The 26,968-nt window shown below is 50.0% G+C and overlaps 1 protein-coding gene across 14 annotated transcripts in view; it reads right to left on the reverse strand.

Moving 5' to 3' along the window:
- KMT5B (lysine methyltransferase 5B) overlaps window positions 1-12,655 on the reverse strand; it is a 52,776-nt gene extending 40,121 nt beyond the window's left edge. For 2 of the 14 annotated variants that reach the window (XM_082748750.1, XM_082748744.1), the window contains exon 1: window positions 11,402-11,610. Coding sequence is in view for 3 of the 14 variants with exons in the window: in XM_082748748.1 (XP_082604874.1) it covers window positions 11,786-11,790 (5 nt within the window). In the remaining 11 variants the exon portion in view is untranslated. Of the gene's footprint in view, window positions 1-10,785; window positions 10,911-11,401; window positions 11,611-11,679 lie in introns of those variants that run through there. The other 12 variants (XR_014316299.1, XM_082748751.1, XM_082748749.1 and 9 more) reach the window with 12 other exon arrangements.
- Window positions 12,656-26,968: the final 14,313 nt, after the last annotated feature.

Below are 26,968 nucleotides of genomic sequence, written 5' to 3' on the forward strand. Positions count from 1 at the left end.
TCTGGTTCCAGTCCTTTCCTAGTTGTAGCTTTTGGACATTTCCTGCTGAATGTCTTAAACACAAACCAGGCTTTTAAAACTGTATCCAAAAAATGAAAACATGGATTCTAAAAGAATCAAGAATTTAATATATATAATTCCTGTGATATAACCAAGGATTTTCTAATGGCTTACAAGTTGAACTTGTCTCAGTTTATCTTTGAGAAGTTATCCAGTGGCAAAGAAATAAGTCCCAAGGGGTTGAGAAGGTAACACATGCTGTTAACTAAAGCAGGCTTTAGCTTGCTGGAGGACTTGGAAAAACTTCACTAAGAAAAAGCAGAGCAAACACTTTGCAAGTGATTCGGCTACAATATGCTGAGAAAACGATTCAAAACACCAAATGGGTAACAGTATTATCTCTAGAGAATGAGATCATGAGTAATTTTTTTTCACAAGGTTCAACTTTTCAAAATGAGCCTGTATTACTTTTATAAGAAAAATTTTAAAGAAAAATAAAACAGCACAAAAATCCTTCCACATCGTTCTTATGTATATAAGTTAAAGCTAATTTCTACAACCTTAGATACACTAATTCAAACATCAGGGAAGTCACATGTCACTGAACTAAGTCCCCACATTTCTGATGCTTGTGGACGGACGCGGATGCTCAAGGGCCGCAGTCCCAGGCCCCCCGGAGCGCTGTATTTAAAATAAACGCAAGGAAGCAAACACAAGAACAGAACATGTAAGCCAGCACTATCCAAAGAGGAGACAAAAGACAAACACAGACGCCGCAGAGGAAGAGAAGCCCCCACACTGGTCCAGCAGTGAGCACACACGCTAGGGTCGGTGCCAACAGTGTCCCACCTGCGAAGTGAAAATCCAGTTTCCATTCTAGGCTCACACTCCTGGCCTACATAGCGAAAACAAAAGTATTTGGAAATTGTTACCAACTAGCATTAACAGAACTTACCTTGCCGGTGCCTAGAAGGGGCCTGAGGGACCCAGCCCCGACCCGCCCCCTCGCTCCAGCTCCGCCTCCAGACCCAGCCCGGTCCTGCGAGTGTGCTAGGCGTGTTCCCTACACGGGGCCTTTGTGTTGGGATGCCGGCAAGCTGCCCTCGCGCGCGGAGCCCTCCCCCAGGACCCCAGTCCTTCATCCCACAGACTGCCTTGTTACATGCTCTTTCACGGTGCTTATTACAATGGTACTTCTTCGTGTGATTACATGGTAATACTTGGCTTCCCCACTGCCATGTGTGCTGGCTAAGGCACACTTCTGGATCACTGGAACTTAGCACAAGGCCCAACACAGCGCAGGTGCATCCGTATCCATCCCCCTTCTGATGGCAAACCAAGCCGCGACATGTACACCCAACTGGGGACTAGGTCTTTCTCGTAAATCTGAAGTTACAAAAGGGTTCTACAATAACTTATCAGGGAATTACAGATCAGTCTTTACCAATGGCTATTCCAAACTCATCTGTGATCAACACATATCCAAGGCTCCATGGGACCCTGAAACAGGAATTCATGCTATCAGGTCAAGACGAGCAGCCCTCGAAGCTACCAGAAGCACCAACACCTGTGATCAACATCCCACATCACAACACAGTAAGGCTGTGATGCCCTCCAACAGGACAGCTCCGCACTTGCCATCTGTCAGAGATGACCATGAATCCACGGTCACACCTGTGACCTGACACTCTGCTCCTATAAGTACTGTCAGAAGTAAGTATTATTCGAGAAGTTAGACGTCTATCGTTTCTGCTTTCGTTTCCAGCTTTGATAGAGTCAAACTCAGCAAGCACTTTGCTTCAGCCAATCTGACAGCCTCCCCAGGCTGCCGCAGGTGGTAAGGCCCCACCTGACCCAGCACAGCCGGCACCTGGTTCAGAGCAGCTTCCCCCCCCCCCCCCCCCGGTCCAGTGCTGCTAGTCACGCTGCGCTGGGCGTGCTCACTGCCCCCAAGGAGAATGCCATGGGCTGAAAATCACTCCTCAAGGATGTCAGGTCCTAATCTGGAATCTGCGACTATCAGCTTGTAAGGAAAAAGGTCTTTGCGGAGGTGATTTAAATTACGGATTTTGAGATGACACAGTTTATCTGAGTGGACTCTAAATGTTATCACAAGAGGCCTTACGAGAGCCCAGAGGGAGCTTTACCCCAAAGGAGAGGGGGAGGACTGCAGTGACACAGTCACTGGCAAAAGACAGCCACAGCAGAAGCTGGCAGAGGCAAGGAATGGATTCTCTCCTACGGCCTCCAGGGGGAGCCCTACCACACCTTGACTTTAGCCAAGCGCAAAAGGTGGTGACCCTAGAGCCTGCCCAACTCAGAATCCATCTCTGCTGTGCGAGCCACCAACTTCGTGGTAGCTTGTCAGAGCAGCAACAGGCAACTAATACAGAGACCATGACAAAATAAACCAAAGTGAAAATGCTCTACAGTCCCCAGATCCCCCAAATACATTAAAACTCCAACATATCACAGGAAAAACTCTTAAACACCTCTGAAAAGTTGTTTTAAATATACTTTTTAAAAAGATCATTTTCCCCCTTCACCTGCACGTGTGAACCACAGCTACAGAGAGAGCTATATGGATTCTGAAGGTAAAACCAGCATCTCAATCATACATTTAACTGCTTTAACCCCAGATAACAAAGACCTTCTGTAGAAGTATCATGCTTGTACATTTTTATATTAACATACAAATTTTACAGTAAGAATGAAAACTAAAACTCTTAGTTAGGATTTTTCACTTAGCAAAACATCTGAAACAGCAAAACATGTACTACGGGTAAGTCCTCGATGAGACATTACAACACACAGGCCTGCTCATCCACAACTGGGCATATAATCGACTCCCCACTCCCAATTGCCTCAGGGCAGAAACTACTGATTCACAGTTCCTTATTTATCCAGTAATATCCAATTTTCATCCAGAATGTATCACAACAAAAGATTTGATATAAGAAAGATTTGCGTTTTCAATTGTCTTGGTAGGCATTTCCAAACTAAAGGTTCTAGCTGATGTGGTTTTTGGGACAAATTTGCAAAAACAAGACAAAACCACCTGCGTCCCCATCTCGCCACATCTGATCCATGTGTCCACCTAGTAGTGCCTATAAATAAAATCAAGGATGCTTCTTTTGTTACTCCTCCCCCAGACCCACACATTTTACTTTTCTATAAACAGATGCCACCTAGTGTCAAAAGTCTGTAAGGACAGCCTACAGTTCCTCAGAAGCCGCTAGGTAAGCAGAACAAAGAAAAATCCATTCTTACTGGGCAAAGACCTGGGTGAGGAAAAATTTCCAAAAGGTTAATTCTTGGGCTAGGTCTTAGAGGCCAAGACTAAGTCTGGCAGGAGGCAGGGCACATGGGGTTCAGGATGGGGCTCGGGATGGAGTCCACGCACCTAGGTTCCACTCCGACCCCATTCATTACTCTCTAGCACGGCAGCCAGGGACAAGTCACTTAACCTCACAAATGCCTCCTAAGTAAAAGGAAAATACAGCCTACCTCCTCGGTTTGGCACACGGATCAAACGAGCAGAAAGAGCTCATAAAGATCTCCAACTGGCCCCTTTTCAAGCGATGAAGGTAGAAACAGAAGGTCAGATATGCGGACACACTGTTCACAAAACTTAAATCAAGTAGAAACTTCCCCTCCATTCCTTATCTTACCATAACTCCCCCACGAAAACAACCACATCACCATTTCCACCAAAAAGAGTTTCAAGAGAATAAAAGGACTGGGGTGCCACTTTATGAGAGAGACCCGAGACCAGCTTTGCTTTTCTGACTGCTCCTGACCAGAAGGGATGTGGCTTTGGGCAACAATGTAGAATGCAGAATTTAAAATGTCAATATAGAATTTAAAATCCTACCAAACTACCAAACCTCACATACCAACATCCAAGGAGATTATAGATTTTGTTACAGTGGAAGTTAGCCTATTGTATTTCTGGTAAGACATATTTTTTCTTAGTGCAACTTCACTTTTTTTTTTTTTTTTTTTTTTTTTTTAAGGAATCCCTGCACTCAGCATCAAGCTCGAACTCACAACCCTGAGATCAAGAGTCTCGCACTCCACTGACTGCACCAGCTGGGTGCCCCACTGTAACTCCACTTATAAAGCAACAACAAATCATAGTTCCTCCATTCATTTACCATTTAATTCTCAAATCCTGTAAAGTACCTACTTTTTTCTCTCGATTATACAGACGGAAGGAGGCAGAATTTGCTCACTTGTACTCTAGAAAGGATCCTACTGGTGAAACAGCATGCGGCTGGAGGCGGAGAGCAGCTCAAATGCAACAGCAGCAGCGGGCGGAGGGCTGAGGGAGGGAGGGAAGCTCGGGTCCGAAGAGAAGGCCGAGGCCGGCGCCACTTGGTAACAAATTAGACACAGGTGGTGAGGGACAGAAAGGAATTTAATTCAGAGGGGCCAGAAGCCTCTAGCTGGGCAGACTACAATGCCACAAACTGAGCTACAGAAAGAACAGGTTTCCAGGAAAGATGAGAAAGGTTCAATGTGCTGAACTGGGGGGGGGTGGGGGGTGTTCACAACCCAGGTGAAGACCTCAGAACTCAGGAAAAAAGTGGGAGCCATGAAGAGAGCAACACTAACAAAAGGACTTTACAGTTTACCAAGCGTTTCCACATCATCTCAATCCACAGAATCACAGAACGGCAGAGCAAAAAACCTTAGATTAAAAAAAACACAACAAAACAAAAACCAGGCTCAGGAATCCCTGGCCTGCCCAAAGTAATTCACTCCTCCTGACAAGATCACAGGCTACCAAGACACGAACCCAAAGGGAAAAAATGGGCTTTCTCACAGGCAGTTAGTGGAAGGAAAAGGGGAGAGGGCAGAGAGAAGGAACTACGTCGGGCAAGAGGCAGGCACGCGGAGAGGCGGAGGTCCTGCAGACGGGTAAGTGCCGTGAAGTCCAACACACAGCTAAGGAAACGTCTGCTCAAGGCGGGAGTGGAGAACTGGGTGCGGCGGGGGCAGCCTGGCAGTCCCGGGCACGACAGAGAAAAGCTCTGAGCTCCGGTCCCAGGCACCATTTCCAAGCTATGGCTCTCGCCAGCATCCCAGAACTGCGCCAACACCTGTACGTGCACCCGGCCATTTACCCCGTCACAGCCCCTTAATCATACAACTATGTCTTAACATGAAACAAAAATACTGAGTTCTCTCACGTGTACAGTAATATACACGATAACACCCCCATTTTACAAACGAGAGCAAGCCTTAGAGAATTAGAAACAAATTAAGCCGAGGCTGAGTGGAGAGCCCGTCCACTCCTGACACGCTGAAGAAAGCGACACAAACAAAATTTTAAACATACTTTGGCCCATATTTGAAGAGTAAGGCCCTAGAACAGAAGTTGCTTAGTTCCTAATTTCTTGGGTCTCAGAGGAGAGTGGGGGAAAAGAAAGAGCCCAATAGGTATGAAACTGCAAATTCTGATAAGAACTTTAAAGGAAACAAATAGAATGTTAGAGAGAACCAGGTGGGAACAGACTTTACACCAGATGACCAGGGAAAAGAAATAAAAGCACAAATATAGAAAAAACAAACAAACAAACAAACAAAAAACCCCCCTACCCCTCTCTTTTTTTGCGCGGGGGGTGGGGTGGGGTCAAAAACACTCCTGGCATCTATATCAAACAAATATTTTCTGAGGCAACTATCCTCTTGGACCCTGACTGAGGTCTGTTTTTGTTTCTCTTTTGAAGGAGAAAAGAGAAGGTTTCCATATGGCCTCTCCAGCCGCAGACTCCACTGGTTCCCTGGCGGAAGGCTCAGGCCCCCCTTCACTCCTCAGTGGGGGGAACTCCATCTTCTAACAGCAGGTTGGTTTTCTTGCTAAGAACATACATCCCTCCATGTCATGCAACACAGGCATTTCCTTGAAAATAAAAATACTCCCCAGAGGGGCACCTGGGTGGCTCAGTGGGTTAAGTCACTGCCTTCGGCTCAGGTCATGATCTCAGGGTCCTGGGATCAAGTCCCGCATCGGGCTCTCTGCTCAGCGGGGAGCCTGCTTCCTCCTCTCTCTCTCTCTGCCTGCCTCTCCGTCTACTTGTGATCTCTCTCTGTCAAATAAATAAATAAAATCTTAAAAAAAAAAATACTCCCCAGAGAGCATTACACTGTATCAGCTACTGCTACCTTGTTCCACAAATCGGACAGACGAAATGAATCATTCTGCAGACCTAGAATCCAACATTCATCAAGAACCTACTCGGGGCCCCTGGGTACTGTTCGTGGTGCTGGAATATTATTGCGTCCAGGGAACGCTAGAGGGCGCGGATGAGCCTCAGCTTTCAGGGAAACCGGGCATGGCTACTAGAGTGGGAGATTTTGCGTGTCCAAAGGGAAGCCTGTGAAGACTGGCTATCTGAAGAAGAGGGCAGAAGGATGCAGAGTAGAAAGCAGGATGATCCTTCAGGGAAGGGACCTTCGGCCTGAGACCTGAGAGGCAATGCCGGTGCCGTCAGAGATCTGCCCGGCAGGAGTTCTGATAAAGATGTTCAAGTTGAAAACACAGGTGTTTCTTTCACCCCGACACACCCCTGAGGGTCCATCTGCTTGGCAACCCTACGAGGTCAGGGAGACAGGCATGAGATGGCTATGGCTCAGGAATAAAGTTGCTTTCCTGAAGTCAAACTGCTATTCAGTGGTAAGGCCGGGTCTAAAACCCAGTGTTCAAACTCAAGTCTGGGGTTTACCCCAACACCTGAGCCACTTGATACGTGCATCACCCCTAAAGAAAAAAGCTTCTCACCAGGGAATGCTCCCTAGGTTTATCTACTTTCTCCTTAGCGCACCTTTATTAATACAGAAAACAGAGACATCTAGTAGAGAAGCAAGTCATGAACAGGAGCCATCCAGAAGCAGGAGCCCTCGAGCTTTGGGGCCATGAATATACTCTGGCCTCTCGATTCTAAAACCCAACTGACTGTAAGCTACAGCATCAACTCAGAAAAAGAGAGGAAAAACTACCTAAGATACACAGATGAATCATGTATATAGAAGGATATCAAAATATTAAAATAGTTCTTAGAAATAAGAAAACAGGGTGGCGATTAAGTGTAAATGATAAAACAGAATTCAGAATTGGAAGTGATCTCAGAGATTAAAGTTCAGTTGTAGAAGCTGAGGCTTGGCCCCATGTCTTATATAAATAATGACAGAGCGGACTAAAACCCAGGTATTGATTCTTACTCCAATGGTCCTTCATCAAACTCCAGAATTATAGGTTAAGTAGTCATAATTGCATACACCCTGTGTAGTTTAAGTTTGTCTCACACAGACATCAGACAGCCCCAGATCTGGCTGCCAGAGGTGGGAGCCAGAGGCAGTGAGTGACTGAACTGGTCCCAGGAACCCTTTGGCGTGATGGATGCAAAACGTAATTTTGAGCTTCGATGGCTATGGAAATCAGTGACTTCTTTCTTTTGTAAGAGTATTTTATTTTATTTTTTTAAAGATTTTATTTATTTGACAGACAGAGATCACAAGTAGGCAGAGAGGCAGTCAGAGAGAGAGGAGGAAGCAGGCTCCCCAAGGAACAGAGAGCCCGATGTTGGACTTGATTCCAGGACTCTGGGATCATGACCTGAGCCGAAGGGAGAGGCTCCAACCCACTGAGCCACCCAGGCGCCCATGAGAATATTTTAGAATGCAAATGGTTCCTGGTTCCATCACCAGCTCTATAAAGATACTAAATACATCCACTCTAACTGTCTCCAATACAGGATGTCAAAAGAAAAAGCGTTTTATTTTGTTTTGTTTTTTAAACCTAACATTAGGCATTAATATGGCTTTACAAAAGTAAGATTATGGGTCTTTCCTATACAGATGGATTCTTACCATGGCATTCCTTTAAAATAGTAAAATCCTATAATGCAAATAAATTAAGATATGCAAGACTAAATTTTAGGAATACATCTGTTGAATCAAAATATGTTTGTAAATGACAAATGCTTTCTTTTATTTGAGTAGGACAAAAAGAAACTCAGATCACATTAATAAATTCTGGGATAGACACCAGTCAGGCATGACCTTTCCTCTCAGCCAACCCTTCTAGGAAACAACAAATTATGGAGGGAAAAAGGGTCTACAGTAATAACTAAAGTAAAAACAGATTTGTAGAGATTGGGAGTGGGGGATGATGTAGACTTAGTAGAAAGAATTTAAAGAAAGCTGTTAACTTTTCCCTCATTAAAAATCCTTTAGGGGCGCCTGGGTGGCTCAGTGGGTTAAGCCTCTGCCTTCGGCTCAGGTCATGATCTCAGGGTCCTGGGATCGAGCCCTGCATCGGGCTCTCTGCTCAGCAGTGAGCCTGCTTCATCCTCTCTCTGCCTACTTGTGATCTCTCTCTCTCTCTCTCTCTCTCTGTCAAATAAATGAATAAAATCTTAAAAAAAAAAATCCTTTAGACAAAGACCTAAGATACTCACTCCCTACTGTTCGCTAGGACCCCTTCCTCGTACAGCATGTTCAATGGAACTCAGCCATTAAAACTTCAGGGCTTAACTCATATTTCAAACTTAAGAGCTCCAAACAGAAAGTAGTTTTATGAGTTCAAAGTTGGCAGTCTATGCAAGAAATTACTTTTCAAATCATTGTGTTCTAATGCTTAGGACACCCTAATGATTACAATGTAAAGTGCATTAGCTAGTTTTAATTTTATTTTGTAATAATTTGAGCTTGTGCTTCTTATAGCAATTAAACCCATTTCCTAAACCAAGACATGTCAGTTAAATAAGTTTTTGCTCCCAAAATAAAAAGTAACTAAAAATCAGACTAAAAAATTCAGTTACATCCTATATAGAAAACATCTTTCTACTGCATACAGCTGTATCTGAGCTAGAACTACACCATTTACTCAGTGTGTCTGTGTAACCAGGACTGGGTCACGGTAGAGCAAGGACATAGGATCCCAGTGTGGAAAACTCAACAATTACAGTGTTCTAAGGCTAACATATAACAGAGTCCTGCAACTCCTCTGCCACGGAGAAGGATTCCGGTGAGTGCAGAAAAAGTAAAGCTAATATATGGCAGGCAAGAGTATAAAACAATGGAATCCACATGGTTTATTGGAAAGGATTTGCTCTCCCAAGCCATGGGAAGGACATTCCTGGGGACAAGGAGCTGTTCAGATGGCACACATGTCTTTGCAATACAACTGGGCCACATACTCATGTCCTACATAGAGAAAAGTCAGAATCGATCCCAGATTTATATGACACAAAGGAAAAGTTAACACACTAACATCTCCACCCACAAAACACTATGCTCGAAAACACGAACAACCTGTGACCACTTCCTTCACATCCTATTCTGCTATAAACCCCAACCTTCCTCCCCGCCCCCCCCCCCCAGTAAGCCCACCCGTATCTGGTTCAAGGACAGAAAGCAGTTAGTTCAGTGTGCGTCTGATAAGACAGATGAACAATGATGAACAGCAAGAGAGCACTTGGAAATGACTTTGAGTCTGGTTTCAAAGTTCATGGGTACAAAATTGAGCCCTCCTCTCTGGAAGACTAAGTATCCATAATAATCCTTTTATTCTCAAACTAAGTTGCTTTGTGAATAACAACAATGTTTTAAAATAACATCAGAAAGGGCATATTTCAAAAAACTAAATACAAGCTTTGAAGCTCTGTAACCTGGAGATTAACAAATTCACTTTCATCAAATGCCTACTAAGCACCTACTTGGCACCTGCGCAAGGCAGAGGAAGTAAGTAATAACCCAACCGTTAGTTCACAAAAAACCTGAAGGGACAGGCAAATAACCAAATAAAATGCCAAGTAACCACTGTTCAGGGAACGCAGAGGAAGTGTGGTCCTCCAGAGTGGGCCAGTCTTTGCAGAGAACTTTCTCACTGGACCTTTCTGACGGATGGGGTAGGGGGGGGGCGGGCAGGGGGCAGAGCCGGGCTAGGAATGCGGACCAAACAGCGCCAGGCATGGGAAGCTCGCTGCATTATAGCCTGGGAAAGGGAGAGTCGAACGTGTAATGCTTAAAGAGAACGAACTGGAAAATGGGCCGGGAGTTTCCCCACACACTGGGATTAAAGCGTCTGTGGACTTTACTCTGCGAATATGGGGAGCTCCGACAGGGACGGGGCCACACCTGTGTTTCAAGTTGCCAAACGTTCGGCTACAAAGTAAACTTGTATCCACAGCAAGTAACTCTTTACGTACGTGTCATTTTCAATATATACAAGTTACCCGCGATTATTTCAGACAAAAATGATTTCTCCCCGCCCTTTCCGAAACACTTGCGCTTTTACAACTAATCATCAGAAGTGACAGCCGTGTTCTCCGTGTCAAAAACGACAGGAAAAAGCTCCAGCGGGCAACTGCTTCCTCTGACGATCCCACGGCCGTCTTCCGACCACGTTTAGTCACACTTTGAGAAAGTTTAAAGTAGCTTAAGTGTAAAACGGACCTGATGCAAAGTCCCAATCACGACCGACCAGTTCATCCGCCCGCTACGCTACCTAAGACCTCCCCGCGAGGCCGAATTCCACTTTTCTAAAATTCCTCTTTAAGGAACACACGTTCACCTCCTTAGTAACCCTAGTTTCCCCGCTCGCGGGATCGGAAGCCACAGCTCCTGAACCGGGTCAAAGGAGCCCGGCGACAGAAAGAGAGCCGCTTCCTCCGGTCCAGCGCGCTTCTCCACCAATCTCGCAAGCCGGATCCCGCGGTCGCCACGAAAACACGGTCCCCACCCCCCACAGGTGGGAGCGACGCCGATCCCCATCACCTCCGGGCGTGCAGACGGACGACCGCCACTCTGCGGGACGGCCGGGGACCGAGGGGACGCGGGGCGCGGGAGGCGAGCCGCGGCCCGAGGCCGGCGCCGCTGTCAGGGGAGGGACGGGGAGGGTGGGGGACGGGACGGGGAGGGTGGGGGACGGGCCCCGGAGGAGACCTGGAACGAGGCTCGAGCCCAAACAAAAACAAGCCGAAGCGGAGCGCGGCAGAGGTAGCAGATTGGGCGAGCCCCATCACGGCTGCCCATTGGAGAAGAGGGAAAACAGAGTCCCCCAATCGCGAGCGGCGGGGCTGCTCCCCTCGTGCGGCCGCGGGCCGCCCCGGCGCTTCCCGGCCCCGCGCTGCCCGGTGGCCGCTACCGCTCCCTTCCGGCGGCGGCGCCCAATGCAAGGCCCGCGCCCCCGCCGCCGCCGCCGCCGCCGCCGTCCGCCGCCGCCGCGCCGCGCCCCTCCCCCGGCTGCCGCCGCCCCCCCACCGCGCCCCGGCCCCGGCCCCCGCCCGGCCCGGCGCCCCCGCTCCCGCCGGCCCGCCCCCAGCCCGCCGCCGCCGCCGCCGACGCCGCCCGGCGCCCCCGCACGCCCGCGCCGCGCCCGCCCCCCGCTCACCGCCGGGCGCCGCCCGCTGCTCCTCGGGGCGCAACGCGGCCCCGCGGCCCGGCCGCTGCGCTGGGGGGGTCCGCGCTGCCGGGCGGCACTTCCCCGGCCCCCCAAAAAATTAATCACCAAAAAATAATTCCCGAGAAAAATGGAGAGTAAAATCCAAGATGGCGGCGCCTGCCGCAGCACCGCCCGCTCCATCCGCTGTCGGGAAATAAGTCCCAGCCGCGGCCGGAGCCCCCCGCCCCCACCGCACCGCGCCCCCGCGTCCCCGCGCCCGGCCTCACCTCGCCTCTCGCGCGGCCGCGGCGTCCCCAAGGCCGCCTTCGCCGGGGGTCCGCGTCCCGGGTCCTGGCGCCGCGCGCGCCGCCTCCGATGTCCGAGCGCCCTCACCTCATAGCCCCGGAGCCTCGCCTCCCGCGCCGCAGACGCGTCGCCGCCCCCGGTGAGCCGTCCGGACGCCGCCCGGGAACGGTGGAAGGACACGAAAAGGAGTGCCCTCGGCCGGGCGGAGGGACACCGGCGGCTCGCGCCACCCCTGCCGCCTCTGTTGCTTTTACGGGACTCGCGGTTTGGGGGGGGAGCGGGGGAGGCGGAGAAACACGGAAAAGAAACGAGTTCCTCGCTGGGTGCTCGCGGCGGCGGAGGGACAAAAAGCGAATTTGGGGAGAGCCGAGAAGAGCCGTGAAGAGCCGTGAGGGGCCGTCGCCTCGCGTCGCCCGCGGCGGAGGGATCCGTGCTGAGGGTCGGCAGGGATCCCTCCGCCCCTCGCTGCCCTTTAAATCGCGGCTGGAGGCGGCGTCGCTGCGCGCCCCTCGGGCGCCTCCCCGGCTCCGGACGGCTCCTGGGCGCAGTTGCACCCGCGGGGGACGGCTCCCGACCCCGGGCTAGGGGCAGCGCCGGGGGGCGCGCGGGCCCCTCGGCCGCTGCGTGTGCCGGCGGCCCCGAGGGGCGGCGGCCCCCACGGAGGCGAGCGTCTTTGTTGCGGGAGTGGGTGTCGTCGGGCGCGGACCCACCCTTACGGTGTGGCCGCCGCCGGGAGTGGGGAGAGAGGGGGCAGGGAGCGTGCACTCACCGGGCCGCTGGCTCCGCGGTGTCAGCCGGCCGTCCCCTGAGCACCTACTGTGTGCCTGCCGGCCTCTCCGAGAACCAGGGCTACTTCCGCTTCCCTCCCTCGCTGGGCAGTGCCCGCGCCCGAGCTGCGGCCGCACCCCCGTCCCGGACCTGGGGCAGGTGCGGAAGATGCCCAGGGTCTGGCACGCTCCAGGCGCTGAGCTGTGGGAAGAGGGCGAAGCGTGCGAAGCGCCGCCCTTTGGGTCCTGCAGCCTGATAACAATGGCTACAAAGTATCAGTAATGAGAGTAACGTGTAGACAGTCTGGATTGGACCTTGGGCACCGTTCTCAGCGGTTTGGTGCCGGATCTCATCGACTCTTCACAACCACCCCCAGGAGGTGAGGACCGTTGTGGTTCTTCCTCACACGTAGGGAAACTGAGGCAGGTTAGGTGACCCCTAGGACAGCGAGTCGGGACTTGAGCCAGAGCCCTCATCCAGTTCCCCGGGTGAGAAATGAAGACCTGCGGAAGTTAAGTTGGCCCCGAGATGGTGCCTGAAGGTGTCCCCTTGGGCAGTGGGGACAGGAAGGGTAGGTTGCAGTATGTTAGGGGAAAGGGGTGGTTAGGAAATGTGGAACCAGTAAGTGCAAAGTGCTGGTGAGAAGGGGAGGGAAGGGGAGAGGAGAGCTGAGAAAAGGCTCCTGCGGGCTAAAGGCCCCGTGGATAGATGGATTCCAGGAAGAGCCCTGCTTCTGCCTTGGTTTCTCCTTATCCCCAGGGCCTGGCACAGAAGAGGCACACCATAAAGGATGATTCAGGGGAGATGGGGAGATTGTGGATGATAGCAAGGACTGGGGTCCAACTAACCCCAACACACGTGCTTACCTCATTTGCCCTCCTTGACCTTGGGTAGGAGGCATGGTGCTTATTCCTTCCACATATGGGAAACTGAGGCACAGTGATTTGCCAGGAGCGTGTGTGTGTGTAACAGGCAGACAGGGGGTTTAGATCTTCCAAACCAAAGCTCCTCCCGCTGTGGGCACCTGCTTTCCCCACCTCCCCCTCTGGAAGCCAGTTGGGGTTGGAGTCTCACCACTCCCCAAATAAAGCAGACCCAGGCACACAGGCTGGGTCTGGATCTGAATTCCCCTTGCCCTGTCCCTCTTGTAGACAGAACTAGCAAATGATTGCTTTGGTTTTGTTAGTTTCTGATTTATCACTAAACGTTCTTTCCCAGATTTTTATAGCGCTTGGCTCCACATACTCCAGTTACATCCCAGAAACACTGAAATTGCCTTTGCCACACCCGCCCCCACCGGCTGTCCACAGGGGACATGCAATGGGAACCGCAAAGGAAAATGAGGGAAACCCATCTGCTTGCGATGGGCAGCCTCAGCCTTGTGTTGGTCTTGATGCCCAGGCCTCAAGCCCAACCATGCCTGAGCCGCCCTTCACAGCCCCGGGCACCAGTGTGCTCCCCATTCCAAGCTTTCCAGAGTTCACCCCAACACAGATCCCTGGGACTGACACCCAAGTCCCGACTCCTATAAAGCCCCCAGACTCCCCAGATGCTGGCACACTCCACTTATTCATGGCTCGGGGTCAGGCCAGGTGTTCTGGTCAGTGACTTGCAAGGGAGGAGGCCAGGCCTGCAGCCCAGCAGGGAAGAGAGAGTAGATCCCAGCACAGCATCCTCTCAGGCTCCCCAGTTCCAGATCTGCTTCTCCCCCAACCCCCTGCATTGCTGCCTACTCAGGGTGGGCCGGAGCTCTTGGCACAGCTGAGTCAGGGCTCAGGACATTGATGGAGCCCAGATCAAGGGTGGCTAGGGCTAAGCTGGGCAGAGGGCACAGCCCAGAGCCATCCTCCTGGGGGGGTCTGGAAATTTGATTTCCCCACTGTGAGGCTGGCCAGCTGGAGGCCTCCTGCTGGCAACTGGCAGGGGAGGGGTGGATGGAGGACAGGAAGTCCTGTGGCCAGGCACCTGCCCAGCCCCCATGTGACAGGACCCATTGGCATTTACACTGTGAAGCCTCTGGATGCCCCAAAGTGGAAGTGCTAAGCCACAGAGGCAGTGGGGCCCCCACCAGGCCTGGACAGATGGAAAGATATTAAAGAGGCTAAAGAAAGACTAAGTTGGCGGAAGGGGCCTGGCCAGCCTGGAGCCGACCTGGGAGCCGCACCCTTGCCGGGGCACTGGCTGAGGCTACCCAGCCTGTTCCAGTCCTCCCAGCAGGACCCAGGGGCACACCACAGAGACCCAGCCTGGTCCCACTGGCCCTGCGTCACTCTCTAATTTCCCTTCTTCAAATGCCAGGTTCATCCAGTGACTGGCTGGAGGGGATTTGCTTGGTGGAATCTCGTTCCCACAGGGAGGGCCCGCAGGTCACCCTGACCCCAGAATTCCGGGCTGGGTGGCAGTGGCTTCTTGTAAATTGCTATCTTGACTTGTGGACTCCGCCCATGTGTCTCACTGGCCCCCACCCCTGCCCAGAAGACAGGTGTCCAAGACTACTGGGAGAAGGGTAGAGGACAGACCCAGGCCCAGGCCAGTGACCTGTCTGCGCCAGCTGCCTGAGCACCACGAGGCTCCCTGCACCATCCTTGCCTTCCCTGCTCTCACACTGCTCCCCTCTCCTTTGATAGATGAGGACACCCGGCCTCTGGAAGGTCCGGTGGCCTGCCCAAGGCCACAGAGTCAACAGCAGCAAAGACTTTATGGCCACTTCCAGCAGGGACACCGGTCTGCCCCGGGTTTGAATCCCAGCTCCACGACCTCCCAGCCATGTGATCTGGGGCCAGTGACACGGCCTGTCTACACACCACCCCTTCCACTGTGAAATGTGGCGGTCCTCGGATCTGCCCAGAACGCATTCATGTCTTTCCAGTCGTTCATCTAGTTGACGCCCAAATTCTGATCTCTAGCCTGGCCCCCTCCTCTGAACTCTGACTCCACCCCTTAGGTACTTAACAGACATCTCATAGATGGCGTGGCTAAAACACACACGCACGCGTGCACGTGTGCACACTCACAGCTCTCAGACCTCCTTCCCGTTGCTCAGGGCCAGTAGCTAATTTTCATTCTCCATCACCAGCCTTTGTGGCTTTCTCTCCGTAGCACACATCTTACTTATTCATCCTGCCTACTGGCCGTCTGTCCCTCCCAGGCTGTTAGACGCACCTTGAGGGCAGGAGCCCTTGTCTGCCTTGTTCATGCTGGGCTGCATCTCCAGCACCCAGAATAGTGCCTCGGGTTGCTGACCTGCCAGGCTCAAAACATGAAGGGCGACGCTAACCTTTAGCAGTTGACCTGGTCCCCAACACCGCCAAAAAGAAGCCCAACTCTGGTGACCCCTGTCCTCACACACGCTTAGAAGTGAACACAGAAAGGACCGATGGCAGCTGCAAAACGGGTTTCCTTAAGGGCAGGAAAAGCTTAATCATATTATTTTTTTAATAATTTCGAATTTACAGGAAGTTTCCACATATAATACAAAGATGTATCCTTGGTTGTCAAGTCTCCTCAACTTCCTTCTGGAGCATTCCTCCCTCTTTCTTTGACTTACATGCCCTTGGCACTCCTGAAGGTTACAGACCAGTCATTTTGTAGTACGTCCTTCCATTGCAGTTTTTCAGATGCTCCTTATGGTTCGCTTAAGGTCAAGGATTGTTGAGAGGAATGTCGCGGGAGCGAGGCTGAGATCTCATCGCATCCTATCGGGTTGGCGGAGGATTTCAGTTTGCCCCATAAATGATGATGTTCACTTGGGTCACCTGACGAAGGGATGTCCGCCAAGTCTCTCTGCTGGGGAGTCACTAGTTCTCCCTTTGGACTCTGTGGAAAGGTGTGTAAGGGGATGCAAACACCATATTCCTCATCAAACCTGCAATGTATTTCTACAGATTTTGGGGGGCAGCTTCACTTATAGTAGCCCGAAACTGATCACAATGCAAATGCCCTCCAGCAAACGAATGGGTAGACAAAGTGGGGTCCCTCCCTGCACTGAAATCCTACAGAAATAAGGACAAATGAGTTGCAACCCGGGCGAATTTCAAAAGCATTATGTTGAGGGAAGAGATGCCAGAAACCATAGAGTACAGACTGATTTCAAATATGTGGTGTCCTAGGGCGCCTGGGTGGCTCAATGGGTTGAGCCGCTGCCTTCGGCTCGGGTTATGGTCTTGGGGTCCTGGGATTGAGTCCCGCATCGGGCTCTCTGCTCAGCAGGGAGCCTGCTCCCCCCACCCCGCCTCTCTGCCTACTTGTGATCTCTTTCTGTCAAATAAATAAATAAAATCTTAAAACAAAACAAAACCAAAAACAAATATGTAGTGTCCTAGAACAGAAAAAAACAAACCTCTAGGGATAGAAATCTGGAGTCATTTGCCTCCGGGCAAGTGGGAGAAACTTCCGGTACAATGGCAGCATTCTGTTTTGGAGGGTGCTTACCTGAGGATGTGAGCTTGGGAAGACTTTTGGGCCAGATGTCTGAGTTCTGCACCAATTACTTCATGTGAATGATACACTCCAAAGAGGAGGGAGGGAGCACCAAGGTGGCTCACACCTGTCTACAGATCCCTTAAGCCTCTGCCTTTGGCTCAGGTCGTGATTCCAGGATCCTGGAATCAAGTCCCCGAATCAGTCTTTCTGCTCAGCGGGGGTCTGCTTCTCCCTTTCCCTCTACTGCTCCCCCTGCTCATGCTCTCTCTCTCTCTCTCAAATAAATAAAATCTTAAGGAAAAAAAAAGACAGGGGCGCCTGGGTGGCTCAGTGGGTTAAGCCGCTGCCTTCGGCTCAGGTCATGATCTCAGGGTCCTGGGATCGAGTCCCGCATCGGGCTCTCTGCTCAGCAGGGAGCCTGCTTCCCTTCCTCTCTCTCTGCCTGCCTCTCCGCCTATTTGTGATTTCTGTCAAATAAATAAATAAAATATTAAAAAAAAAAAAAAAAAAAAAAGACAGGAGGAGGGAAATCTCAAGGGAAAAAGAGAATGGAACCAGGTGACTGTGAGAATGCTCTCCGGTTTTTAATGTGACTTGTCTCTCGACTGAGTACATTTTGCAAAATCGTTTTTTTTTTTTTTTTTTTTTTTTTTTGCGTGTTTCTCAGACACTGCTCCTGGGAATGACCCAGGTTCAACGGGAGGCTCAGGGTCCAAAACCCGGGTGAGGGAGAGGAAGATTCTTGCTCCTCCCTTCCCTGCGCTGTCAGAGCGGGCTGTGGCTGAGTGATAGGGAAAGGGAAGGAAAAAGTGCTCCTGCCTCTGATGGACGTGATAGAAGCTTCTCCCAGCAGGTGAGCCTCCCTGTGCCCCCACATCCCCAACCTGCAAGCCTTTGGGGCCCCTCCTAGCTGCCTGTCTGGACTGGAATCCTCCAGCCAACTTTCAGTTGACCTTGACTGTCTCTGGCCGGGAGATCTTGTGTCATCAGGGTTTGCCCCGTTTCATTACCCTTAATTCCCTTGTTGTACCTCATGGATACACTGTAGGCTATTGGCTTGTTCCCTCGTAAATTCCTAGGGGTGGTGTTTCCTGAGTCAAAAGTAGAGATGGCCCCGGAGAGAAGGTGAGATAGGGCCAAGGCTCTGGCAATTGGTGCAAAGGCCCTAGCTTCAGAGTTGGGGGGCTTAGGGGTCAGTTCCAGAAGGCTTAGGGTTGGAGAGGGAACTAGTTCACCAAAGGGGAAAGGAGGGGTTTAGGCTATCTCTCCTTGAGAGCATTTTTAATTTAGCTTCCCCCCCCCTTTAAGTAATCTCGACACCTAACGTGGGACTCGAACTCACAACCCTGAGATCAAGAGTCACACGTTCTTTCCACGGAGGCACCTCTGTGAGATCATTCTTGCTCTTCAATCAAAGAGTCAAAGAAACGGGACAGCACCCCCTTCCCTTGAGCCCACAGAAAGGATAAGCAACAGAGAATCAGAATCTTTGTTTGTCCCCTCCGTCCACAGGCACCAAATCCCTCCCCCAGGCCTCAGGCGTTGCCCGCTGCCGTGCCCAGGCCCTGGCAGGGACCCTCAGGAGACTAGACCCTCGGCAGCCGCGGCCCAGACTAGAGCTCGGTTGGGGGCTGCAAGTTGCCGCTGAGCCAGCTGGGGGAGGGAGGGAGAACTTGCTGGAGAGATGGAAGGCGGGGCCGACAGGCTGGTCCGCCGGGCAGGTGGGCGGGGGTCGAACGAGTTCCCAGGGTGTGGGAGCAGCGCGCGGTGGCTCCGCGGGTCGGGTCGGTCGCGCAGGTCCCTCCCACACCCGCAGCGCCACAGGTGGCTGCAGCCACCGGCCGTCCAAGCCCCTGGCATCCTGCCGCTGAGGCTCTGAAGGCAGAACTGGTTGTACAGGATCGCGTTCCAGCGGGATCCCAGGCCCAGACTCCGCGCAGGGTAGATCTCTGCCCCGCGGGCTTTGACCCGAGCGGAGGAGCATGCTCCCAGCCGCACAGGGCTCCGCGCAGAGGGAGTGGACGGCCTCCTCGTTTGTAGTTTCCGGTGGCTTCAAACAACAGATGATTCTCTCCCAGCTCTGGAGGCCCCAAGTCCCAAAGCAAGGTGTTGACAGGTGCTTCCTCCAGAAGCTTCGGGGAGGATCCCTCCCGCCTCTTCCGGCTGCTGGGGGCCCCGGGCGCTTCGGGGCTCACCGAGGCGTCCCTCTGGACTCTGCCTCTGTCTTCACGTGGCCCGTCCTCTGTGAGGCTCTCTGTGTCAGATCCCCCTGACCTTTTCTTTTCTTTTCTTTTTAAGATTTTATTTATTTGTCAAAGAGAGAGCGAGAGCGAGCACAGGCAGACAGAGTGGAAGGCAGAGGCAGAGGGAGAAGCAGGCTCCCCGCGGAGCAAGGAGCCCGATGTGGGACTCGATCCCAGGACGCTGGGATCATGACCTGAGCCGAAGGCAGCTGCCCAACCAACTGAGCCACCCAGGCGTCCCCTGACCTTTTTTTAATGACACGTGTCGTTGGATTCTGGGCCCACCAGGAGAATCCAGAATGGTCTCGTCTGGAGAGCCGTAACTTAAAATTCCAAATTAGGTCACATTTGCAGGTTCTGAGGATAAGGACATGGACACACCTTTTTTGGGGGGGGGGGCACCCCATTCATCGCACTCCAGCGCTGTTCATTTTGATGTGCACATTGTCCTGGATTCACACTGGCTTCTGTCCCTTTTACATGCCTCCATGGTTCTCCGGCCCTCAGCCCCAGGGACAGTCATTTCTCCAAGGAGCTCTGGCTCCTGTCTGGGCAGCCAAGCTTTGGGTTCCAGGCATTTCCCAGGGCCATCGTGGTGCTGCTGCTCTCTGGCCTCTCAGTGGACCAAGAGAATGTGTATGTCTATGAGTCTACATGCACACACATATATAATATGCAAACATTTGTGTGTGTAAAAATATATATATATATTTATGCACACATTTATACCTATTTAGTTTTTTAAATATTTTATTTATTTATTTTAGAGAGAAAGAAAGGGAGAGAGCGTGCGTGTGCATGAGTGAGGAGGAGGGAGGGAGGGCCGGGGAGAGAGAATCATGAGCAGACTCCAGGCAGCGCGGAGCCCAACCCGGGGCTGGATCTCACAACCCTGAGATCATGACCTGAGCTTGAAATCAAGAGCCGCACGCTTAACCAACTGAGTCACACCCAGGTGCCTCTCCACTTATATTTCATTTTTTTAAAAGATTTTATTTATGTATTTGAGAGAGAGAGAGTGCGAGCACGGGTGGGGGAGGGGCCGAGGGAGAGGGAGATGCAGACTCCCCGATGAGCAGGACCCCTAAGCCAAAACAGACGCTTAACCGACTGAGCCACCTGGGCGCCCCATCTACATGTATATTTCTACGTCTAGGTGTATAGAAGGTATTTGGGGGATGCATTTGGTTAAGTGTCCGACTCGATCTCAGGTCTTGATGTGAGGGTTGTGAGTTCAATCCCTGTGCTGGGCTCCACTTAAAAAATAACCATCAAAATAAGAAAATAAGTAAGTAAACAAATAAATACGCATAAACACCGATTTCAGCCTAATTGCAACACAGCATTCCTGGTTCATTTTCATATTCTCCCTTCACCAACACTTAGAACCCATGACTAAGATCTTTGTTTGAGCTGTTACAATACCACGGACTGGGTGGCTTACACAACAGACACTTCTTTCTCCGGATTCCAGAGGCTGGGAAGCCCAAATCGAGGTCCCCGCAGATTGTGTGTCTGGTGAGGACCTGCTTCCTAGTTCACAGACGTCCTGTCCTGCCCTTTTCTTACTGTGGCCTCACGTGGCAGAAGGGACGAGGGAGCTCTCTGCTCTCTCCTTTGTGAGGACACTGATTCCATTCATGAGGGCTCCTCCCCTGTGTCCTAATCGCCTCCCCAAAGCCCTGCCCCCAGTACGGACACACACTGGGAATTAGGTTTCTGTACATGAATTTTGGGGAGACACAAACATTTGGCCAATGGGGCTACCATTACTTACTCTGATTGCCCCAGGCTTGGCCAGTGGAATCCCCTTCAAGCTGGCCCCTGTCCCCTTGGACATGTTCCTGTCATTCTTAGAATACTTCCTTACTTTGTGAAGTCACAAGAAATCCTAGAATCAACTTGTACTCTCCCCGCCCCAGCTCTGAACCAGTCATTTCTCTAGGAAGGGTCGTTTCCTGTTAGTGGAGAATAGATTTGAAAGCAGGATTCTGATGCCAACCGAGCATGTTTCCACCCGCCGATCGTAGCTCCTCGGCTGTGCTAGCAGACGCGGCCGACAGCGTGTGCCATCGAGGCCGCTCATACACCGACACACACATATCTCGAATACAACTGTTACTGTCCCTATGTCGTCCGTCCGTCAAAAACAAGGAGTTCAGTTCTATGTTCTTAACTCCCTTCCCCACCAGGGAGAGACCCGACTCCCACTAACCTCAATAGAGGTTCTTATTTGGTCAAGTCTAAAATACACAGAAGGTGGTGGATGTAATTTGCATTTCTCCGATGACTAAGGATGTTGAGCGTTTTTGTTTTGTTTTGTTTTTTTGACGAGCTCATTGTCCATTGTGTATCTTTCCTTGGCAAAGCCTCTGTTCAGATCTTTGGCCAACTTTTTTAATTGGACTTTTTGTCTTGTTGGGTGAGTTATAAACATTCTTTATTTGGATACAGGATGATATGTGTTTTATATATATATGTATATATATATGTATGTGTATGATATATATAACCAATATATAACCACTTTATTCTAATAAATTTGACAAGTTAGATAAGATGGGCATATTTCCAAAAAAATGGGCATATTTCTCGGAAGACAAAAAAAAAATACTATGAATAACCAAAGAAGAAATATGAAAATCTAAATAACCCTATACCTATATCTATCGAAGTAATTGAATTCATTATGAAAAACTTTCTCTCTTTCTTTTTCTCACTTTCTCATGCGCACATGCGCACACACACACACACACACACACAGAGTCCAGGCCTAGATGTCTTCACTGGTCAATTCTAGTTTTTTTAAAGATTTTATTTATTTATTTGTCAGAGAGAGAGCGAGAGAGAGCGAGCACAGGCAGACAGAGTGGAAGGCAGAGGCAGAGGGAGAAGCAGGCTCCCTGTGGAGCAAGGAGCCCGATGTGGGACTCGATCCCAGGACGCTGGGATCATGACCCGAGCCGAAGGCAGCTGCTTAACCAACTGAGCCACCCAGGCGTCCCGAATTCTAGTTTTATTTAAGGAAGAAATAATGTAAGTCTTACACAAACCCCTTCAGAAAAAGAAGAGAAAGGAACACTTTCCAACGCATTCTATAAAGCTAGCTCAAGTCCAGGGCCATAGCTGGAAAAGCCATTCCAAGAAAATAAAGTCGCAAAACAACATCTCTCACGACACACGTGGAAATACTCTTTTTTTTTTTTCAAATTAGAAAATGAATTTATTGCAATATAAGACCAAAGAGTTTGAAGCCATAGACAGGAAAATGTGTAACATACTTGGCGAGGGGCGCGGGGGTCCTTTAGGAAGTAACCCAGCCATCGCTGACGCTTGGAGCCAGATGCCAGCAATTGCACCGCCGTGGTCCCCCTCCCCCAGCTCAGTGATGGTGGGGAACGGAGGTGAGGACACAGTGTGGATGAGGATGGGGAAAGCGTCCTGACTTCAAACCTGTCGCCCTCCAGTCACTCCAGTAGGTAAGAGATGAGCCTGTGCATTCACTTGTTCATTCCACAAATATTTATGGACTGTCTCCTTTCTGCTAAAAACCCATGCTAAGTGCTAGGGATAAAAGAACAAAGGTGTCTAATTCTTGCTATCATGGTGCTTCCAGGCTCTTGGATGAGACAGAGCCAAAGCAAACTGACCCATCTGGAGAAGGGACAAGGCAGGGTGGAGTTGCCGAGGCTGACCTGTTTCAGAGGCAGCCACAGCCCTATATGGGACTCCTGGGACCTCAGTGAGCACAGCTGCCAGGTCCTCCCTGGCCAGTCCTGGCTGTTCGCCCTGCAGGTGCTGGCCTCCTCCTCCTCCTCCTCCAAGAAGCGGTTCTCCTTCCCCTTCCCAGAGTCCAGAGCTTGTGTCGAAGAAACACCTGGTTAACAGAGCCCTGCAGGGACCAGGGAAAGGAGGCTCCAGGCAGAAGGCAGGAGGCAGGTGTTAGGAAGAGGGACTGGCTTCCTTCCCCTCGGTTCTGGCTGCCAGAGTGCTCAGCAGACAAGAAGGGCTGCTGGGAGGCAGAGCAAGCTCATCTTACGGCCGGGAGAGAGAGATCCTCCATGCAAGGATCCTTACTAATATATTAGCAAAATAAACCCATCAATACATATGAAAGATAAAAATACAGAATGACAAAGTAGGGTTTAGTCCATGAATGCAAGATTAATTTAATACTGACAAAAATCAATATAATTCACTGTATTTACATACTGAAACATATGTCAATTAATTAAAATTAAAGGGAAAACCCACGTGACATTTTAATAGATATATTTAATAAGCATTTTACAGATTTCAGTACTTTGATGATTTAAAAGGAGAAGGAGGGGAAAGAAAACCGTCAGCAAATTAGGACTAGAAGAGAACTTGTTCAATCTTAAAAAGGCCGTCCTCAAAAAACCCACAGCTGACATCACACTTCATGGTTAAAAAGCATTAGGTTCTCTCTCTAGATCAGAAGCAAAGCTGTCCCAACTGGTAGATAGCATGATTGTTTACACAGAACATCACATAACAACAACGCATTAGTAGAACTGATATACGAATTTAGGGAAGTCACAGAATACCAGGTTGATGTAAAAAAAATCAAGCGTATTTCTCTAAACTGACTACAAATTGGAAAAAGAAATTTTTAAAAAATTTCATTTACAATAACATTAAATAGTTTGGGCTAAGTTTAACAAATGGTACACTAGACCTGTATATCGGAAATTTCCAAACATATCTGAGAGAAATGAAAGAGAGTCTAAGGAAATGGAGAGAGATATCATATCATAATGGAGGAGAACCAACCACTCTGTTTAAGAAATGGGCAACGGATCTGAACAGATACCTCACCGAAGCACATATACAGATGGCAAATCAGCATTTGGAAATCTGGTTAACATAATGTGTCTTTTGGGAACTGTACACTGAAACAACAATGAGTAACTGCTACCCACCTCTTAGAATGGCTAAAATCCAAAAAGTTGACAATAATGAATGTTGACAAGGATGTGGAGCAACAGGAACTCTGAGTCATTGCCGGCAAGAGTAAAGAGTGATACCGCCACTTTGCTAGATGCTTGGTAGTTTCTTACAAAACCAAACATCAGGGATACCTGGGTGGCTCAGTGGGATAAGCCTCTGCCTTTGGCTCAGGTCATGATCTCAGGGTCCTGGGATCGAGCCCTGAATCTGGCTCTCTGCTCAGCGGGGAGCCTGCTTCCCCCTCTCTTTGCCTGCCTCTGTCTACTTGTGATCTCTCTCTCTGTCAAATAAACAAATAAAATGTAAAAAAAAAAAAAAAACCCAAAACCAAACATCTTTTTATCATACAATCCTTGGTATTTACCGGATTGAGTTGAAAACTTACGTCCACACAAAAACCTGTACAGGAATGCAGCTTTATTCAATCTCCAAAATCAGAAACAACCAAGATGTCATGCAACAGGTGTTAAGGAGGAAGAGACTGTGGTAGGTCCATACAATGGAGTGTCATTCAGTGATCAAAAGAAATGAGCTATTATGTTACAAAAGTCATGGAAGAACCTTAAGTGCATACTGCTAGTGAAAGAAGCCAATGGAAAAAGGCCACATACTGTGTGATTTCAACTGTAAGACATTCTAGAAAAGATTAAACTGTAAACACAGGAATAAGATCTGTGGTTTCCAGGGATTTGGGGGAGTGGGGAAGGAGGTAGGGGCAGCAAGAGAACTCTGAGAGTGTGCAACTGCTCTGTGTATCACTGAGACTGTGGATACAGAGAACGCACAACACCAAGAGTGCCGCTTTCCAAAGGCCACTTGCTGCTTTCCAACGGTGCACGGGAGAAGAATGAGCCACAAACAAGTCAACTTCAAGAGGGGGCAGGGGTCAGCAGTTGAGAAGACTGTTGCTCAGAACAGCTCCTCAGTTCCGTATTTATTAGATACAGATAACAATCAACAAAGGAGTTGAAGGAGATTATAGATAAGCAAGATAAGTCTGATCAAGGAGTATAGGATTTGTGGTTGAGTAAACACATTTAAAGGAATCATCTAATCTAATTAACTATAGGTGATCTCTGAGGAGGGGAGATAACAGAAAACAGAAGCAGGCGGCCGTGCACCCTGAGCCGGCGGGCCTTCCCAGCGGCTCGCTTCAGGAATGTGTATCATCCTCTCGCATCAACAGAGGCCTGTGGCTGGTACGTGTTCAAGCCTGTTTGGTCAGTACATTGTTCTGACGGACGGTTACACAAGGGGGAACCTTCATGTAAAGTATAGGCTTCAGTTAATAATAATGTATCAATGTCGGTTGATTGAATGCAAAAAATGTGCCACACTAATACAGGATATTGGTAACAGGGGACACACTGGGGTGGGGTGAGATGGGGGGTATACTGGAACTTTCGGTGTTCTCCTCAATTTTTCTGTAGCTCTAAAGCCATTCTAAAAGAAATAAATTCGACTGGGCACCTGGGTGGCTTAGTTGATTAAGCTTCTGACTCTTGGTTTCAGCTCAGGTCGTGATCTCGGGGTTGTAGGATGGAGCCCAACGTCAGGCCCCACGCTCAGCGGGGAGTCTGCTTGGGATTCTCTCTCCCTGTCCCTCTGCCCCTCCCCCTTAAATAAATAAATAAATCTCTAGGAAGGAAGGAAGGAAGAAAGTGAAGGAAAGAAAGAAAGAAAAAGAAAGAGAGAGAGAAAGAGTCGATTAATTTAAAAAACCAACTGAACAAAGGATTTGAATTTACAGATCAGAAATGTCCTTTGTACCCAGCTGGTCTCCTGAATAAGGGTCACGTAAGCTCGGCAGTCTTCAGCTGGCTCCCTCACGCTGTGCCCCAGGGCTCAGAGAGCTAGCTGGTTTCCCAAGAGAAGAGAGCAGCTCTGTAAGGAAAGGCAGAAAGTCGAGACTGGGGAAGGGGTTGTCCCAGACAGACCTTGAAGAACAGCCTCTTTTGTTGCTTTGTCTGTCTAGTTTCCTGTTCCCAGCTCTGGGGCAGGCTAGCAGCCCCTTCCACCTGTGGGTTCCCTATGACATCCCCAAAATGGGACAGTATGGTATCTACCTCAAAGAATGACAGTGGAGGTTGGGGGCATTCGTGTAGGGGCTCAGTGAATGTCAGCTCTCACTCAATTGTCAATGTTTCACCTTCAAGTTCTTCTAATAAGGTCCTGCCTTGGGCCCTACCTGTTTTGACTTTTTTTTAAATTTCTTATAATTAAGAGAGTCTTGGGTAAGATGAGAATATTCACCAAGGAGTGGTGGAGTTGGTGGTGGCCACGGGCTGCAAGCTGGAGAAAGAGGAAAGAAGACCAGAGCTCAGGGGGGACGGGGTCTGGGTCAGGCTGAAATGGGTTCAGCTGGGGTCTCGGCAAGCTTGAGGAGGGGGCTCTCGATCCGGCGCTCTTGACATCTGAGGCCAAATGATTCTTTGTCGCAGAAGCTGTTCTGTATATTGTCAGACGTTAATGTGTGTCCTATCCACTCCAGGCCCAGTCAGGACAAAAATGTCTCCAGACATGACCCAAAAAATGCCCTCTGGGGACGAGGTCACTCCCAGTGAAGAGCCACTGGTTTAGAGAGTGGTTGTTTTGAGTTATGAGCTAATTTGGGGGCAGAGTAATTCCCGGTGGCAGGAAGGCCTGGGTGGGGCCATGGGAGTGGGTGGTGCCGATGGCGGCAGGAAGAGGCCCCAAGAGATAAACGGGTCAAAGTATCAGGAAGCTGCCCAGCTCTGGCGAGAAGGTGGCTTAAGATAACCTGAAAACTCATCTGCTCACAAACGCCCAGAAATGCTGAATAAAACATACTCAAAATCATTTCTAATGTACCACTGAGATTTTTTAATTGATTGATTGCTTACTT

Source organism: Mustela nivalis, assembly GCF_964662115.1.
Source record: "Mustela nivalis genome assembly, chromosome: 9".
NCBI lineage: Eukaryota > Metazoa > Chordata > Mammalia > Carnivora > Mustelidae > Mustela > Mustela nivalis.